The sequence below is a fragment of the Electrona antarctica genome, assembly GCF_951216825.1.
Source record: "Electrona antarctica genome assembly, chromosome: 5".
In the NCBI taxonomy this organism is placed as follows: Eukaryota; Metazoa; Chordata; class Actinopteri; order Myctophiformes; family Myctophidae; genus Electrona; species Electrona antarctica.
Window position 1 is genome coordinate 22,304,674 of NC_136810.1, and position 20,518 is coordinate 22,325,191.

General features: G+C 43.7%; 2 protein-coding genes across 2 annotated transcripts in view; both read right to left on the bottom strand.

Annotated features, from left to right (window-relative positions):
- The window catches only part of pkp3a (plakophilin 3a), a 486,421-nt gene that overhangs the window by 227,445 nt on the left and 238,458 nt on the right, over positions 1-20,518 (bottom strand). The window lies entirely within an intron of this gene.
- The window catches only part of LOC306923736 (anoctamin-3-like), a gene marked incomplete at both ends in the record, with an annotated part of 87,932 nt that overhangs the window by 785 nt on the left and 66,629 nt on the right, over positions 1-20,518 (bottom strand). Inside the window, 16 exons of the mRNA XM_079502009.1 lie at positions 183-372; positions 1,061-1,208; positions 1,361-1,513; positions 2,302-2,459; positions 4,609-4,706; positions 4,911-4,968; positions 6,264-6,375; positions 6,630-6,666; positions 7,294-7,458; positions 8,955-9,092; positions 10,715-10,797; positions 11,328-11,388; positions 12,807-12,900; positions 13,915-14,049; positions 15,692-15,813; positions 17,382-17,437. Coding sequence (XP_079358135.1) covers positions 183-372; positions 1,061-1,208; positions 1,361-1,513; positions 2,302-2,459; positions 4,609-4,706; positions 4,911-4,968; positions 6,264-6,375; positions 6,630-6,666; positions 7,294-7,458; positions 8,955-9,092; positions 10,715-10,797; positions 11,328-11,388; positions 12,807-12,900; positions 13,915-14,049; positions 15,692-15,813; positions 17,382-17,437 — 1,808 coding nt within the window. The remainder of the gene's footprint in view (positions 1-182; positions 373-1,060; positions 1,209-1,360; positions 1,514-2,301; positions 2,460-4,608; positions 4,707-4,910; positions 4,969-6,263; positions 6,376-6,629; positions 6,667-7,293; positions 7,459-8,954; positions 9,093-10,714; positions 10,798-11,327; positions 11,389-12,806; positions 12,901-13,914; positions 14,050-15,691; positions 15,814-17,381; positions 17,438-20,518) is intronic.

Below are 20,518 nucleotides of genomic sequence, written 5' to 3' on the forward strand. Positions count from 1 at the left end.
AGCAAGACAGTGTTGCCTAGCGGCAGAAACAAAAATACAGTAAAATAATAGTATTAATTCTCAATTAATACTAATAACTAATAACATTTCTCGTGTTTGACACAGCAGGGTTTAAGCTCTATATACAAGATTGTTCGAGTTTGGCATAGATTGTGTTAAAAATGCAAACAACATGTCCAGACCTCGAAGACGATGATGAAGGCCAGCCGGGCCGCCAGGACATGCCAGAACTGCAGCGTGAAGTCGTAGGGGGCGGGGCTCCAGGGCGGCGCCCGGTAGTCCCTGTAGCGGCAGTACCGTGAGGGGGCGTGGCTGTCGTTGAGCGCCATGTCGAACACAGACAGACTGCCGTTCATGTAGCCTTGCAAACACCTGGAGAAAAAAACAACAACAAACACGGCCATGTCGTAACCTCGCTAACATCTGGAGAAAGAAAAACACACAGCCATGTCGTAACCTCGCTAACATCTGGAGAAAGAAAAACACACAGCCATGTCGTAAACTCACTAACATCTGGAGGAAAAAAAACACACAGCCATGTCGTAACCTCGCTAACATCTGGAGAAAAAAGAAAACACAGCCATGTCGTAACCTTGCTAACATCTGGAGAAAAATCATGATCAGAGCTTCCGTTTCTCCAGACTGTATGACGGAAGCATTTATATTTTACTCATGATCAGAGCTTCCGTTTCTCCAGACTGTATAACGGAAGCATTTATATTTTACTCATGATCAGAGCTTCCGTTGCTCCAGACTGTATGACGGAAGCATTTATATTTACTCATGATCAGAGCTTCCGTTGCTCCAGACTGTATGACGGAAAGCATTTATATTTTACTCATGATCAGAGCTTCCGTTGCTCCAGACTGTATGACGGAAGCATTTATATTTTACTAATGACCAGAGCTTCCGTTGCTCCAGACTGTATGACGGAAGCATTTATATTTTACTCATGATCAGAGCTTCCGTTGCTCCAGACTGTATGACGGAAGAATTTGAAAATTATGAGAGGCAACAGTCTGGCAACGCGAGACTACGGTATCCCTGGGCCCGTACTCACTTCTCGCTGCTGTATCCCTGGCCCGCGCAGGGCCCATACTTGAAGGCGTAGACAAAACGGGGGATGTAGTCCGACGTGATTGCTATGACGAAGGCGTTGGTGATGACGGCCAGCACGCCGATGCCCTCCAGGATGCCGTGCCAGATACCTGGTGGTAACCATGAGAACCAACAGGACATTATCAGATACCTGGTGAATACATGGTGACATAAGTTGAGCCTTTGCATATACGCCTGTAAGGTCGTCAAGGCTAGGGCAAGTGCTGCGGGCTAAGATAGATAGATACATAGTTTAACTAACCTATATCAGTGGCTCTGGCGGGCATGGGCCTCCTCCACTGTGAGACAAACTTGTAGGCGTCCAGGCGTATCTCGATGATGTTGTTGAGCAGAGCCAGCATGGGAGCCAGAGGGAAGGCTGCCACGAAGATGGTGGTGAAACCAAACTGAAGCACTAGAGTAGAAGATGGTGGTGAAATCAAACTGAAGGAAGTGAGCCCAGTGTCCATGACATCATGGACACTTTGAAATACTAAAATATCTAAAAACACAAATGACCAACATAAAACCCCCAGGAAAGTGTTTCTTGTCTCCGAAACATCATTGAAATAAGATCTGTTTGCAAAAGGGGTGAAGTGGCCCTTTAAAGGACAACTTTGTTTTGTTTTTCAACCAAGGTTCATGTTTTAGGTTGTTATTAGAGAAAGTAAAAGATGAGTGTTATTTTCATTCATAACTAATCCAACCGACGGGTTGCACACATCCTAGTGCATTTTCATTGATAACAAACAAGAGAAAAAAAGGGGGATGTGGGGGAGAGGTCTTACAGAGTAAAAGCGGCCATATCTTCCCGGCACCCAAGCTTCTATTTTGAAAGAAATCCCGGCGCGGATTGTGTTAAAGGGACACTTCACCCTTTTTGCAAAAAAAGGGGAGGTCTTACAGAGTAAAAGCGGCCATATCTTCCCGGCACCCCGAGCTTCTATTTCGAAAGAAATCCAGGCGCTGATTATGTTATAGGGACACTTCACCCTTTTTGCAAAAAAATATATGTTAATGAAGTTTAGAAGATTTAACACTTTCCTGGAGGTCTTTGTGTGTGTAATATGTGGTTTTAGATATTTTACATTTTAGCAGTGAGCCCAGTGTCAATGACATCAGAGACACTGGGCTCACTGCTAAAATATCTAAAACCATATATTACACACATAAAGACCCCCAGGGAAGTCTTCTAAATCTTACCCATCTCCAGGTACTCGTCCACCAGCCCATGGGTGTTCATGGGTTGCAGGTTCCAATCCTTGTCCCACTGGGGAAGCTGTGCCTTGCTGCTCTGCACGTTGTGGCCCACGCCCCCTCCCTTCTTCATCTTCCTCCGAGACCACCAGTTTTGTAGCAGTCTGGAGAATAATAAAACAAAACAAAAATCAAACACCTTACTGTCAACCCTAACGCTAACACACAGAGAAACCAGACCACTAGTTCTGTAGCAGTCTGGAGAAAAAACACAGAGTAACTAGACCAGGGACGTGCACACATAGACATCAAAGGGGGCTTCAGCCCCTGCCCTTTTACCCGTCTGTAAAACAACTGCCCTTTCCACACCATGTATGCAGCATTTTACTATGGTGAAAGAAATGGAAATGCCACTCCTCTCCTTTCCATGCCATACCCGAGAATTGCTTTTTTCTGAACTCCCCTGATCTTGAACTCAGCATTTTGCATTGAAAGAGTTTGTTTAGAAATCCATGTAGGTTATAATGGCGGCGGACGGCGGGGAATCATTTCATTGACAGACCACAGGCGAGCCGAGCGTTACCTAACGACGGGGACACTGCTAGACGGTGAATATCAACGAGACCGTTCTGCATTAACCCTAGAACACTAAACATTTTCACCCGGACAATTATACTTTTGTAATTTTCATAATGTTGCTGATGGTGTGTGGGTCTTTCAGTACCTTCATGATGCTCAGTGACATCATAATGTTGCTGATGTCTGAGGTGGGTCTTTCAGTACCTTCATGATGCTCAGTGACATCATAATGTTGCTGATGTCTGAGGTGGGTGGGTCTTCCACTACCTTCATGATGCTCAGTTACATCATAATGTTGCTGATGTCTGAGGTGGGTGGGTCTTTCAGTACCTTCATGATGCTCAGTTACATCATAATGTTGCTGATGTCTGAGGTGGGTCTTTCAGTACCTTCATGATGCTCAGTGACATCATAATGTTGCTGATGTCTGAGGTGGGTGGGTCTTTCACTACCTTCATGATGCTCAGTGACATCATAGAAGGTAGGTTTGTTTCTCTTCCCACATCCCTGTTTTTTTCTACATGCAGGTGTTCGGGTGAATTTCACCCATGTTTAGTGATAGACTGATAGTGAAAAATCCCATACACCCACAATGGAGTTTTTATTTTTTTTCACTGAACAATTCTCACATATCCCAGGAATGGGTGGACCAAAGGATAAGTTCCCAGCTCCATTTCATTTTTTTAGGAATATTTTTAAAATAATGTGCACGTTTTTCACCGATTTTGCCCCCTATGATAGGGCCCATTAGCTATTTTTAGCTTTTTTGGTGAAAAATCATGATGAAATATTAAAGAAGGGTACCTCAAGTTTCTTCAATATATTTTGATGAGAAATATGTTTCCAAGGCCAGTGAGTCGATGTACCTCCATCTGTGCCTTGGTCTGCCCCGGGGTCTCCACATGCCTCGAGGACAGTGGTGGTTAGAGTGTTCCACGGGCTCTGAGGCGAGATTGACAGCCCGGGCCTCCACCTGGATGGAGCTGTTGTGTTTGTATTCCACCTTTACTCTATCTATCTTGCCCTCTTTTGAAAGTGCCTGTGGTAATTTTAGGTCTTGTTTTGACTGTTCAAAGAATCAAAACTCACCTTTATCAGGCGATTGCAGAGCATAACTGTATGTATACAGCCACCGGACAGACCGGAGCAAATCAGTCTACTCTAACATGCAGCCAAGCAGCCCAGTTTAAACACTCTATTTCGTGCCTGTGCCGTGAAGGGCCCTTCACAATAAAGCGTTTCCCTTTACCTCCCAATGAACTACATTTTACACTGCTTATTATTGACAGGAAATATAGACTTAGTCGCGGTCACTCTTAACAGCGTGTGTTTGTGGGAGAGAGAGCCAGAGAGAGAGAGAGAGAGAGAGAGAGAAAGAGAGAGAGAGAGAGAGAGTATACAGTTTACTACCACGCATCGGAGTGGACGGCCGGCCGGAGTGGACGGCCGTGCCTGCTCGAGGACCTCCCTAGGGAGACGCCCGAGAGGCATCCTAACCAGATGCCCGAACCACCTAAGCTGGCTCCTTTCCAGGCGAAGAAGCAGCGACTCTACTCCAAGTCTCTCTCTTGTGTGACTGAACTTCTCACCCTATCTCGAAGTGGAGATGACAGCCACCCGTCTGAGAAAACTCATTTTGGCCGCTTGTATCCGCGACCTTATTCTTTCGTCATGACCCACATGCCAGCATCATAATAATGTGATGATATTAAATGCTCATGAAAGATAACTTACGGATATCCCAGCTCCATGAAGTTGTTCCATATCTGCTTGAAGAACATTATCACTCCCATCTGCAGACACAGATCAATCAGACAGCCACTGGGATGACACTGAGGAGAGAAATGTGTCATGATTAAATACAATTGTATCATTTCTAGGAAGCAACCTGATAATGTAATGTATATTTTGTGGAGTAGAAGTAAAAGTACTGGCAGTTGGAAACGCGCCAGTAAAGTAGAAGAACCTCTAATTTGTACTTCAGTAATTAAGTACTTAAATGTAAATGTTTTAGTTACTCCATCATCATCACTCACCTCCTCCAGTCTCCATCGATTAAACAGTTTGTTGTATTTCCCAGGCCTGCCAGCGAACCTGCACGCACGCACGCATCACAATGTACTTAAAGTACCAAAAGTAGAAAGTACGCTTTATGCAGAATGTTTCATTTCAAGTTTCAAATGTATACAAATCCTTTGAAAACAGCAGATCGTAGATCGGTTATTTTGAAATGGCCAAAATGTACAGGGTTGAAGTGGTTAATGTATGTTTTTAATAATAATCAAAATAGCTAGTATACACGTTTTCAAATAAATGTAGTGGAGTAAAAATACAAAATTTGCCTCTGAGATGCAGTGGAATAGAAGTAAAATAATTGGAAATTGGAAATACTCAAGTAAAGTACAAACAACAACAAAAGAAAAAAGAAAAGTCTTGATTTTGTTTTTTGGGTGCTACCCTGATGTTCAACACTGTATGTTAGTGTTTCTCAACCAGTGGTCCTTGAGGAGGTTTCAGGTGGTCCCCAGTTAAATGATGGAGAGTTGGTAACCAAATGACCCTTATGATTAAAATAAATAATGGGCCTTGATATGAAAAGAGTTGAAAACCACTGACTGACTGTGGAATTATGGAATAATCGATGTTCTTTCAAAGTATGTGAGTGTTATTGAATGTGTAATGCCAAATAAAATCATTAATTAATGCATTCATTCATGATTCAACACATTGACTCATTTACTGGACAGAAATGGTTCTACATTTGAACAAGCATTGGTTCCAAAAAAAGGCTGGGGTCACCCCTGCATATATTACGTCTCGTTTTTGGGACAACCAGCAGTCAGCTTGTCAGCAGACCAATATAGCCCTATAGAGTTACTGTACCTTAACTCCTTGACACCCGAGAACGAGAGAACGAGATAAACTTACCTTTGCACAGGCAGCATTTTTAGCTACATGTAAAAACAGACAAAATCCCCGCGTGCACTCACGCACGCCGTCTTTATTAGCATTATGGCTCAAATGAGAGGAAATGGGCATGATCGACGTGTAATAAATCATTAATCCAGCCTTGTGCTAATGAAAACAGTGATCGAAGCGCTAGTAGGCCTTGTTGGGCCTCCGCAGACCCCGCAGTCTATAGATAATATTTCAGTTCGAACAAAAACAAAGACCGACCCATCAAACGCACATGCTACAGATTGGTCTGGCACCCGCTACCTAAAGCTACCTACCTTTAGGTAGCACCTGCTACCTACAGCTCTGGCCAGTTCATGTTGTTTTTATATAACTATAGTTAACGGTACCTTCCCGGGAAGAAAGAACTTGTATATCTATAGTTACGGTACCTTCCTAGGAAGAAAGAACTTGTATATCTATAGTTACGGTACCTTCCCAGGAAGAAAGCGATGTAGAAAGTAGAGCTGTTCAGGTTGACAAACTGGAACAGAAACATCTTGAGAGCGAAGCTGTTCTCCCATTCTGACTCTGTGCGAGGATGCTCTGTAATATAATAATAATAGTAATTAATACTAATACTAATACTAATACTAATATTAATAATAATGCTTCTGAGCTTTTAAACGGGCTCTTTACTTTCACAATTCTTCCACAACATCTCATTGTGTGGCAAAATATGAAATAGCCTACTGATTCAAATGGTTAATTTAATCGTTAAGATACAAAAACAATTATACTCTACCAAATCATATTCAATTAATCAAAAGGTAATCAACAAGTGACAGGGCAGGGCTCACCTAGGTTGGTCAGAAGATAGGCCACTTTCTCATAAACCTGACAAGAAGACGGAAGACAGCATGTATGAGCTTCCACAGACAGAAGACAGCATGTATGAGCTTCCACAGACAGAAGACAGCATGTATGAGCTTCCACAGACAGAAGACAGCATGTATGAGCTGTATGAGTTTTTTTTCTTCTTTCTAATTATTTGTTCGGCCCAAAAAAATGTGTGTTGTCATTATTTGTCACACCTCGAGTTGGCTTTGTACGACGCTCTTTAAATAAAAAATGAAATTGAAATGTCTATGAGGAAAATGAACGGCCGGGGAATTATTTCCTGGGTCCTCGTAGGGGGCGGGACTGCTCTATACAGTCAGGCCCGGATTTACAGTTGGGCGAGGGTGGGCTGCAGCCCGGGGGTCCCTGACCTTTTTTTATGATGGAATTGTAAAGTATTGCAATCCATTTCAGGTGTGATTTGTGTTTAGTTATTGTATAATTTGTTGTATTATGGTTAAAACATTGAGAGCTTCTGCACTGCAGACAGTGAATGCTGTGTTGTGTGGGGTAGCTGTGGAAAGCCTGATCCGGTCTAAAGCCCGCCTACTGTCTGTGTCACACACACAGTCAGTCAGTCAGTCAGTCAGTCAGTCAGTCAGTCAGTCATTAAAGTTCACTCACGACGTTGAGGGACATGATGATCATGAAGTTGATGCACACTCCGGTGCCGGAGGTGGCAAAGTGCAAGTTCTTCTTCACGAACTCCCAGTCGAACGAGGCGAACTTCTCCATGGCAATCAGCCTGAAGACCACCACGGCAAACACCGCGGTCAGGACCAGAGCGATCTGAAATATGGACCAAACACTATGTCAGGACCAGAGAGATCTGAAATATGGACCAAACACTGTATGTCAGGACCAGAGAGATCTGAAATATGGACCAAACACTGTCTGTCAGGACCAGAGAGATCTGAAATAAGTACCAAACACTGTCTGTCAGGACCAGAGCGATCTGAAATATGGACCAAACACTGTATGTCAGGCCCAGAGAGATCTGAAATATGGACCAAACACTTTCTGTCAGGACCAGAGAGATCTGAAATATGGACCAAACACTGTCTGTCAGGACCAGAGAGATCTGAAATATGGACCAAACACTGTCTGTCAGGACCAGAGAGATCTGAAATATGGACCAAACACTGTCTGTCAGGACCAGAGAACAAACACCGCCGTAAAAACCACAGGAATCTATAAGCAGGAAATATGTAAACTAATGCTTGAGCTTCAAGGTATATTCAAGGTATATTATTATCTTATCCCAAGATTTTGTAAGCAATTTAATCCTGGGCGCTACACTCCCTCTGCCAACCTGGGGGGGGGGGGGGGGGGGGGGGGGGGGAGCGTGTGGATGGAACACGTTATTCCAACCAGTTCCTTTCCCCTCCATCAGGCTGGCCAGGGGGAGGTAGTTTAGTGAGGGTACCTACATTAGGGGACACGGGAAGAACATGTGAGGGTACCTACCCTAGGGGACACGGGGAGAACATGTGAGCTTACCTACCCTAGGGGATACGGGGAGAACATGTGAGGGTAGGTACCTACCTTAGGGGACATGGGGAGAACATGACCATGACCTCGAACCCAGGACCTTCTAGCTGTGAGGTGACAGCACTACCGAGTACCGGCTGTGCCACCGTGCCCCTATTTCATCTTATTTCTTTATTTTCATTTACCCCCAAGAACTCCACAAAAGGTGTAGATCTAGGTTGCAGTGTGAGCTTGCAGATCTGCTATTATCTCCTATTATGACCAAGTGGTTACAAATAAATCATCAGTACAATAATTGTAGTAAGTGTATTTATCATTTAATTTGGTATTGTGTGATTTCTATTAGAAATCAATCAACAACTGTGCAACATCAGTTTAACGCAAGACAAATCCACTCAACCGCAACAGTGATGTTTGTCCACTGGGGGGAGATATTGAGCCATGGCTAAATTATTACACGACACACACAAGCTGGACTGCAAATTACAGTATAATCTTATGCAATGCCTGGGATTCGAACCCGGGCCTCCGCTACACTATAGCGCCACCATCAGGCTGAGGCTGTGAGCCACTCTGCTACACTATAGCGCCACCATCAGGCTGAGGCTGTGAGCCACTCTGCTACACTATAGCGCCACCATCAGGCTGAGGCTGTGAGCCACTCTGCTACACTATATTTAAAAACCTCTTTACCATGAAGCAGATACCATGCTAAATAATGTAAACACTAAAGTAATCATGATTATAGTGTCCAGACACAGACACAATGATGATAATAATTACTTAATAATTACCATAAAGCAGATTCCAGACACAGACACCAGGAGTCTGCTCAGTTTGTCGGTGAACGGTTGGAAAGGCTCAGGTTTGCCAGAGATGGGGTTAACCCTTTCTTTGGAGTACTTGGCTTCAAACTGTGGCCGCAGCTCGTCCTGAAAGAGCAGTGATCTACTGTCACTTTAAGAACATTTAGGGATGGAGATCCATAACCTACTACAAGTAAGACCCGGGACTCAAACGCAGCTGCGTGCGTGCGTGCGTGCTTGCGAGAGTGCGTGCGTGAGTGCGTGCGTGCTTTTTGTGTGTGATACAGCTGTGCCCTTTGGTGGGCGGGCAGGTGGTGTTACAGCGTGACAAACAGACAAACAGACAGACAGACAAGCCAGGCATGCTTCCATAGTAATGGCTCACTGGCGTTCGCAATAATCTACTGTTACTTTACAGTAAGAACATTCATAGTAGGGATGTCCCAGTCAGGTTATTTTTTGCTACCGACCCGGATCCAGAGAGAGAGAGAGAGAGAGAGAGTGAGAGAGAGAGAGAGAGAGAGAGAGAGAGAGAGGGGGGGGGGGGGGGTGGTAATTAGGAATTACTCATCAATGTATTGATAATTCTGGCCATCCCTAGAAGAATGATTGGCTCATACTATGTATGTTACGGATCCATGGATAACAGGCATTAGATCAGTGACATCAGTGACATTAGATCCATAAATTATATATTGATCCATGCATAACAAGCATTAGATCCATATATGATATGATATTGATCCATGCATAACAAGCTTTAGATCCATATATATGATTTGATATTGATTATAATTGGTTAACATCATGTGTTCCAAGCAGTGGAAGGGCCAATCAGAGTCTGTCAATCACAGCACCCTGAGCACAGACCAAAATCATCGACCAAAAAAACATCAGACCACATTTTAGTAACCTGGAATGTTTTAGCATTAGTCTAGTTTTAGTCGACTAAATGTCATAAGATTTTAGTCGACTAAATCTACAGTTGATTTAGTCGACTAAAATGTATTTTGGTGGGCCTTGATGCCGTCGTAATGACTGTTTTTACACTTGCTGAAAATAGCAGATCTACAAGCTCGCTTGTAGATCGGCTATTTTCTGCATGCAACCAAGTGTAAAATGACTTATACTGGATCTCTTGTCCACTAGTCCCTTCCTAACATTTTAGGTTACCGGTAGTTTTTATTTGTTGACGAAATTGTCAATATATTTAGTCTTAGTATTAGTCACCAGTGAAAAATGGTAGTCGACGAACATTTTTCGTCTTAGTTTTAGTCCATGTCCATATATGGAGTTCCTGCATTGACCTGATGTCAACACTAGATGTCTCTGTCGTCTCCATATGTGAAACTCTCGTGAGAGGGAGTGAGAGCCTTCGTTACAATTCCGGGATGTCCCGATCATGTTTTTTTGGCTCCCGATCTGATTCCGATCATTTGATTTTGAGCATCTGCTGATATAGATTTTTCCCGATCCGATATTCATATTTATATAACACATTTATGCCATATCACAATAATACAATATCCCAAATCACAGACAATATCCAGTCTAATATCATGATATGGATATTATATTGATACTAGGGATGTCCCGATTACGTTTTTTGGCTCCCGATCTGATTCTGATCATTTGAAAATGACGTGTTTGGCCCGATTTCTGATCACCCGATCAGATCGGGACAACCCTAGTTACAATAGCAAAAATAGCTACTTTTGAAAACAAGGTATTGATGGGGTATTGATGACCTCCTCCTCCTCCCAGTCGATCAGGTCCCATTCGTAGGTCAGCTCTGCTCGACGTCTCTTCCAGAATTCCAGGAACACGGTGGCTATGACACAATCAATCAATCAATCAATCAATCAATCAATCAATCAATATTATTGATCCGCTCCTCTGGTGAGTGTGGAAATATAGTGGCCTTCTGGAGTGAGTGTGAAAGTCCACGGGTTTGGGTATTTATTTGTTTGTATTATAAGCCCCATAGGGGGATCTTAGATCGCCTCATATAAGAACTGTGTTTTATTTGTATTATAAGCCCCATAGGGGGATCTTAGATCGCCTCATATAAGAACAGTGTTTTATTTGTATTATAAGCCCCATAGGGGGATCTTAGATCGCCTCATATAAGAACTGTGTTTTATTTGTATTATAAGCCCCATAGGGGGATCTTAGATCGCCTCATATAAGAACTGTGTTTGAAGAACGATACAGAGACACATCCCCGGCAATATCGCAGAGACAGTTTGTTTATTTTTGTAACACAATTCTTATACGAGGTGATTTTAAGATGACCCCATGTAATTCTCCATAGAGAAAAAAATCCTCAAACCCTTTGGAACACTCTCGTACAGTACTTACCCCATATCGCCATGAAGATGGCGAAAAACACGGTTCCCCCATTGTCAAAAAGATGGGTCACCTAGAGAACAGATGAAAGCAATTATTAGAAACTAAGTTGTTGAACATTGTACAGAAGTACAGAAGACACTAAGTAACATGGAAGTAATTTTTTCTACAGAGAATCAAATTGGGTCATCTTAGAATTGTCTCAGATAACTGTGGTCCAAAAATAAGTAATAATAATAATTGTCCCGGCGCTATTTTCAGGGAGGTAGCCTCGGAGACCACATACCATTTTCCTTTCAAAAGAAAATAATCGGGGAGGTGGCTCTGTATCGTTTATGACAGTCAGTCACTCATATTTGATACAGTCCGTTTCTGGCGAAAATGTAAACAATTTGGCGGCTGTAACGTTCACAGTTCAAGGTTGTAGTTTATTGTTACATCTTGTGTACAGGTACACAAAAACGTTTTTTTGTTTGGCTTCCTTCATGTTAGCGTTTTCTCGCCATCAGTTGATGCTTCATATCCATTTAGTAACCTACCGGTTGATATGGGTTGATATTGATAACACTGGAATCCACTAGACCAGTGTTCCGCAACCTTTTCATACAAAGTACCACCTCATAAAATATCTGTCTCTCCAAGTACCAACATAATAACCGATGTTAAAGCAGCTATAACATTAATTTTAAAACAGTTTTTTTTGTCTATGTCCCTCAAACTTATTTCTAATAGTTTGAGCCTCAATCACCACTCTTATATAACCAGTCCATGGCATTTCTGTTTTGCTTCTGAAGCTTTTTTAGCTGCAGTACCACAATGTCCTGAGGTGGTGGGGGTGCTGATATGCAACTTATTTATTATTTGAGTCATTATACTATTGATGCTAGATAAACACAGGCTTGTTTCCATTCCATGCCAGCTTGAAAAAATCAACAATGGCAGACATTGTAAAATTTGTAAACAAAGTGGAAATACAAATTTGGAACTGAAGACTGAAGAGAGGGAGGAATTATACAAAGTAGGGTGACATTTATGACATCACAAATACGACCAAATCAGTTGAGCTGTTCCTGAGAGCAATTTCCGTAAAAGCCCCTATATGATGAAAATCCACACAGGAGCGTGGACCTGCGCTATGCACAGTTAACACAGGAGGGAAATTTAGTTTATTCTTTGATTTGTTTTTGTTCCATTCCTAAGCCAATATAATGCTGCTGCTCTGACAAAACTCTGTCTAATTAGCACAACTGATGATATTTCTAATGTGATTAATCCTTTCTCAAATGTTCTATTAACAGCTAGGTGTGCCGTCATGCTCATTTCAGCACGGCCCGGAGAGCCGATTTCAACCAATTGCTTGGTCAGAAGCCTTACGAACCTCCACACTGACCTTACGACCTCCACACTGACCTTACGACCTCCACACTGACCTTACGACCTCCACACTGACCTTACGACCTCCACACTGACCTTATGAACCTCCACACTGACCTTGGCGAACACGCAGCTGTCACTCAGCGTCCAGGGACTGCAGTCTTCACACATCGGACACATGATGGTGGTGTTGGCCTCGCAGATCTCTTTACTGTTAACACATAAACAACATACATCATGTTAACAACATGTTAACAACACACAGAGGACACTTGATGGTGGTGTTGGCCACACAGATCTCATTACTGAAGAAACAAACAGCATGTTAGCAGCCATGATGACTAGGGAAGGAGCTTGATAACCGATATCCGGACAAATCCGATAACAAGCTTATTGAGTACCCGTTATCAATAAGCTTTGGGCTTATCAAGCCCAAGTTATCGAGTAAAGCGGCCCATGACATCATGCTTAAACAATCAAGACAAGAGGCGATCAAGAAATAAATGTAATCATCCATGCTGGCACAAACATGTCGGTCTAAAGTGTATTGATACCTGCCAACCAGCGCTGTCACTTTTAAAGTGATGGCACACGTATTAACCAGTTAACAGTTTCTTTGATATTATTTTATTGGCAAACTGTTCAGAATTTATTGTATCCCGTCTCGTTATCAATACAAATTAACGAGCTCCATCCCTAATGATGACCATTAAACATGGGGCAGCAGGAGTAGAGCTGCTGCTCGGGAACTGATTCCGATTCCGAAGGGCAGTGCATTCCAAAGTGTTGGAGCTATAGTGTTGAAAGCCAGATCTCCTTTGGTCTTTAAATTACAGACTTGGTGATCTGGACGTTATTTTGCTTGATGATGTGAGACAGCGAGGTGCGACATAGGGATTGATCAGATCAGAGATCTGATTAGGCAGCGGTGGCCGAACGGATTGCGGAGCGGTCTTGATACCGGAAGGTCGCCAGTTCGAATCAGCGGTCCGACACGTTAAAATTACCACCGCTGAAGTGCCCTTGAACAAGGCATTGAACCACTACGATGAAATGTTCTATGAGCAGGGCCTGGCTGGAAACAAGTTCTTGAGCTTAGCCCAGATACCCTGGGTAAATATAGTAATCAGATGTAAGGTGTAGCGACACCCGACCTAGCCTTAATGTATATGGTGAACTGTTAACTGGTGCGTGCGTGCGTGCGTGCGTGCGTACATTCACTGACCTGACTTGACTGGAGTCCATGGTGAACAGACCGTACAGGAAGACAAAGAGGCCGACGAACGCAGCAGGGATCAACATCCCTGTGTACCAACCGAGCCACGCGAAGTACAGCCCGATCTTCTCCCCGAAGTAACGTCTGAAACAAGAAACATTCCTTCAAAATAGGAGCTCCGGGGTGCCGGGGAAGACATGGCCGCTTTTACTCTGAACCCCCCAAACTTATACACGTAGGTACTGTGCATACAGGTGCAGCAGCAGTGCCAGTCCGCAATGCTTTGCACTCTTCCCACTGTCGGAACTAAAACCTGTACCCGTCTGGCTTATTAGCCAGGCTACGGTGCCTAGGCTGTGAGAGACTGGATCGCACACGAGCAACTTGCTCCAGCACCCGGAAAACAAACATAAGCACAGCGGCGAATGGGAAGAGTGCAAAGCATCCCTTTTTACAACTTTTACTTTTTAGTCTGCTCCACATCTGAAACGGAGAAGCCGAACCATTTGTGTCAGGATTTCTCAGTAATAAACTCCTTTCAACCGAACCGCCCTCCTCCCAGCAGCGAGCAGCATGGAAATGGAAATGGATCCTCCCTCGTTTGAGTAAGGACGCGCTGTGATTGGCCACAATGGCCAGTGCACTTGTGCAAGACATACTTTGATTGGCAGTCGGTGGGAAATGCTCTCGCTACAGATTTTACTAGTATTCTGGCCATAATAATCATTCTGGGCGGCGCCAGCTGTTGGTACACAGATGCGCTTCCCGGCGCTTGATTGTCAGCGCAGAATTAATTTTGACGACGCATGCGCACTGGCGTACCGCTTGTGTGCACCCCTGGTTATGCCATGAATTTCACATTGCCATGTAATGAGTTGTTGTTTAGATGTAGGTCCACATATTTCATGTTTAAAAGTAAAGCCATGTTCTGAAGATGTGGTGCAAGCCTAGTGTTCAAAAGTACAAGATCAATGGGTATCTTACTGCCATTGTCTGGAGTTCTTTTATACTAATGAAATGGATTATTCACACACCATATAGGCGAGACACACACACACACACACACACACACACACACACACACACACACACACACACACACACACACACACACACACACACACACACACACACACACACACACACACACACACACACACACACACACACACACACACTCACTCACTCTTCTTGTCCTCTTTCTCTCTCTCTCTCTCTCTGGGCCGCAATAACGGCAGCAAGCCGCCAGGTGGCACTCTCTCGCCAACAGACAGAGGGTAGGTGGCTCTAGGCCCAGCGTTCTCTCCTCTCACTCTTCAGCCAAATCAAACAAGAACAAACAGGCTTCTCTAAAGTCTCTTCAACAGGGCGCTCTCTTCTTTCAGAGCGTATCAGAATAACAAAGGGGGGCGGTGCCCGTTTAGCGATACTCAAACAAAAGCTGGCCAGGCTCGGTTGCTATGGTGATCTTCAACATTCTTCTATATGCCAGAGTAGAGAAAGGTGGGCGTACAACCTGAGTGGCAGGTAGGCGGCCGGGAGGAACGAGGGGTCCTCTAGTCACTCTCCTCCTCCGCCTCGGCGTCCGGCCCGCTGCCGTTGCTGCTATTACTGCTGCTGCTCCATAAAGCCACCCAAGACTTTCGCTACGAGCGTGCTGTCTGTCTAGCCGCCCTGCGTGGTGAATCAACCTGCTCTGACCCGCGAGCCGGCAGGCGTTTATATAGCGGTGGTTCAGACGCGCAGGTGCGTGTAGTTACCACACACACACACACACAGTACATACCTGATGAGGTCTAGAGGTTGGTACTTGTACCACATGCCCCAGCGTGCCCAGCGCTCATACAGCAGGTGTCTCTGGTTCTGAGCGCCGTGGGTCTTGATGGGATGTCTGCTCTTGTAACCACCCTGACAACACAGAGGTCAAAAGGTCGAACTCTGCTCTTATATACACCCACCCTGACATACACCCACCCTGACAACACAGAGGTCAAAAGGTCGATCTCTGCTCTTATATACACCCACCCTGACATACACCCACCCTGACAACACAGAGGTCAAAAGGTCGATGTCTGCTCTTAGCGAATGACATCATCAGAATCACGAGGAGTCTAGCCAATGACATCATCAGAAACACGAGGAGTCTATCGAATTACATCATCAGAAACACGAGGAGTCTAGCGAATTACATCATTCATCACGAGGAGAGACTGACATCACCTCAAACAGCAGAATGGAGAAATCATCCGTCAACGATTTCTGCCAGAAATATGTGGCGGGGAAGCCTCGCCCCATATAGGGGTATAGTGCTGCAAACGAATATCCCATAATCTAAGGAACATTCGAATATTAAAAAAATTAAGAATAATCGACCCCCCCATCGAAAATAAGTTGTTCCAAGGAACTCCTAGAAGCAAAGATTTGAGTTATAAACGTTCGCTCTGAAAGAATATATATTCAATAGCTAAAGTATAACGTTACGCTTAAAACACCAAAAGGGGTTCCCGCCCAAAAATGGATTAAAAGTCCACAATGCGTCGTTGATGCAACACGTTGGGAGGTTGTAGATTAGTTACGTTTGGGACGCGAGAATAAATCCGATGCCTCACTACGCTCTGCCTGCCTGTTAATACAGACTTCACACTGACCACAGAGTGACACGGTGCACCCGCGCACGCGCACACTCGCTATTAGAAAGCAAAGCAGACACCCATGTGGTGTTTAAAGGACCACTTCACCACTTTTCAACCTATCTTCTTATAATTGGTCCTCACTAATGTTCATGATAAAACGCTCAGTCTGTGTATCATAAGAGGGCAGTGACATCATCGTTAGGCAGATTATATATATTTTTTAAAGGTTTCTTTTTTTTTTTTGTGAGAACGATGGCTTCCATGATCGAAATGCAACTTTACAGGAATAGAGAGCCTGCAATTTAATCAATGATGTCACTGGTGGACAGGTTTCTGAACTGCCCACAGCCCTCCAATGAGACACAGACTGAGAAGAACAAAATGGTGATATTCTATCGTGAACATTAGTGAGGAGTGACCAATTATATGAAGATAGGTTGAAAAGTGGTCCTTTAAAGGGACACTTCACCCCTTTTGCAACCAGATCTTATTTTAATGATGTTTGGGAGACAAGAAACACTTTCTTGGGGCTTTTATGTGGGTAATATGTGCTTTTAGACATTTTAGCATTTCCAAGTGTCCATGATGTCATGGACACTGGGCTCACTACATTTCCAATAATGCTTTGGTGCACTGCTCCTCCTTGTAGATAGAGGGAGAGTTGTCTTTCTGAGACAACATGTAGTGTCCAGGAAGTAAGTGAGCCCAGTGTCCATGACATCATGGACACTTGGAAATGCTAAAATATCTAAAAACACACATTACCCACATAAAAACCAGATCTGGTTGCAAAAGGGGTGAAGTGTCCCTTTAAGAAGAAGTGCAGAAAGCATGGCCTCTTACCTCGTGTGGAGGGAAGGCCGCCTCATAGGTCCCGTTCCCCAGTAAACGATTAATACCTGCAAGAACAACAGTAGTACATCAACACTAATAATACATCAAGTACATTCAATATCGCGCACAGCCATAGAGTGCCAAAGTCCTGACGTCACTCGCTCATCCACTGGTTCACGGAAGTAATTTCTCTGGAGAATAACATGGTCTTAAAATCGTCTCATATAAGAATTCTGGTCCAAAAATAAACAAACTGTCTCTGCAAAACTGTCGGGGAGGTGTCTCTGTATCGTTTACTTATCGTCAGTCAGTCTTATTTCATGTAGTCTGTTTCTAGTGAAAATGTAACTAATTCAGAAGCAGTAACATTAGCGTTTTCTCACAGTCAGTTGATTCTTTATATCCATATGAGTGAAATGGCCTGGATGATTTGCTTATTTTTCAATCACAGTTCTTATATGAGGCGATCTAAAATCCCCCTATGGGGATTACAATGCAAATAAAAAAGTACATGAACCAGTGGACTTATCGCCCTCTACCGATATTGGCATCAGACTTCGGTGCTCGATTACTCTCGACAATTACGCAGCAACAACACCTCTTCTCATCCTGTCGACCCTTCACAATAAAGTGTCTCCCCTTTACCTCCCAATGCCGCACATTTTACCAAGGTTATAAACAGAAAATAGGTGTAACTAGAGAGCAAGGCAGCGAGTGAGCGCATGAGAGAGAGAGAGAGAGAAAGAGAGAGAGAGGGCCATGGGTGGCAGGGCACTGCCGGGGGGTTGACTGGCGCCTGGCGGTCAGACGGAGCTCGGAGGCCCCCATGAGGGTGGAGGCCCTAAATTGAAACTGGTGAGTACAGTGCAGTACAGTAAAGTACGCTACAGTACACAGTAAATGCTGAAACTAACAGGTTTTTTTGGTTTAATTGTAGTTACTCTTATGTTTTTGCTACTGTACAAGAGAGAGACTTTAATAGTAAAACAAAATAAGATAAGGGGTAAGGGGTGGCACTGTGTCTAAGTCCTGCTGTCATAGTGCCTGTGTCAGTTCCACACTAACTCATCCTCTCAGCAGCTCCTCATTCATTAACAATTAACATGGTTAATCATGTAGTTGTGCACGATTCTTGCTCAATTGTGAATCTCGATTTTCCTCCGCAAGAATTGAGATCACGATTCTCACACAAATCACATTTTCTTCTCCATGAAATTGTTCATTGCTGAACAAAATGTGGCACCTGGAGCTACTACTGTGGCTTTAAACAGTGCGCAACTTAAACCTCTCTTGCCACCGACGAGATGACGAGATTAATCTAACCATGCACTGATAGCCACCAACGAGAAGACGAGATGTTTTGGGGAAAAAACAAAAAAAGATTATATTCTTTTTATTTTTTTTATCCATATTTTGAAAATTCCTCTAATCTGGTGTGCAGGTGATGACATGCACATGACATGCACAATAGAATTACATTTTCTTTCTTTTATTTATAATGAGAACAGTGGCACCCAGGACCAAAACTGGTGTCCACCCCCTGGCACTTAAGGAGTTAAAAAAAGAAAAATAATAATAAAAAAATTAAACATTTTCAAATAGCCGATCTACAAGCTCACAACCTTTCGATGTAGATCGGCTAGTTGAACTATTTAAACATGTTTTAATAATAATAAAAAATGGCAAATACGTTTAGGGATAATGGGTAAAGTATAAGGGGTTGTGCAAGAGAGGGCCACTATAGAAACCATGAGCACTGGGACAGACAGATGAGATGAGTCCATGAGTCCTCCATGCACTCCACAGGGTGCATACGTTTGTTAGACATACAAACAGTCCGACAACGCCGTCGCTCCCGGCGTCTTCCTGTGAGGTTAGGTTTAGGGTTGGGTTTTGGGTTAGGGTGTCGGACTAATGCCTGTCAGACTGTTAGTATGTTGGACCAAACACACTTCACTAGCTGTAGCGTTAGCTGTAGCGTTAGCTTGACGCCGTGTCATTGTTTTCAACAGTGCATTTTTCCTGACGCCGCGTTCGTCCGACCTGCCATATTGCTAACCCTGTTCCCTATCCCTATCAATAATAGTCCACTTGTCACAATGTGAACCCAGGCATGTTGAGTACACCAACGTTTTATGTTAGACATGTTGAGTATGGGTCCCCAGCATGTCGAAACTGCCGGATGCTAACTTGCATATGTTGAGCAATTTTCATAATTGGCATATGTGACCATACCATTAAAAACCTATAGAAGATAAACAAAAAAAATCAAAATGTCATCATTCTTTATGTAGCATGTGACGTGTCAAACTAGGGATTTTCATGATGCTAAATCCATTCCAAGCATTCATTTTGCACAAAAACACTCCTTGGGGGTAAAATGTGATGAGTCAGCACATTTGGGCAAGTGGCTATGGTCGTGTTTAGCCCAATGAGTGTTTTTTGTGCAAAACTAATGCTTGGAATGGATTCAGCATCATGAAAAGCCCTAGTTTGACATTCACATGCTATACATAAAGCATGATGAAATTTAGATTTTCTTTTGGCTTCTATAGGTTGTTAATGGTATGGTCAGATATGCCATTTATGAGAATTGCTCAACATGTTGCTCATGCAAGTTAGCATCTGCTGGTTTCTACATGCTGGGGACCCATACTCAACATTTCTAACATCAGTTTCTACATGCTGGGGACCCATACTCAACATTTCTAACATCAGTTTCTACATGCTGGGGACCCATACTCAACATTTCTAACATCAGTTTCTACATGCTGGGGACCCATACTCAACATTTCTAACATCAGTTTCTACATGCTGGGGACCCATACTCAATATTTCTAACATAAAACCTTGGTGTACTCAACATGTCCGGGTTCACATTGGGGCTCTATGGGTTGGCAAGTACACTATAACCAGGATCTGCACCGTCAGAATTACGACGCTGACCCACCGTAACCACACGCAAAGCCACGTAGTCTCTGTTAGCATTAGCCTGCAGCTAACACCGTAGCGATGGACTAATGGTCAGCCTCTGCTAGCCGTCAGCGCGCTACAGGAATGGTGTAGCTACAGTCGAACACAAGCCCCAAAATACACTCACCCCGGATCAAATCCGGCGACCTCGGAACGCTTGCCAGTTGCCACCA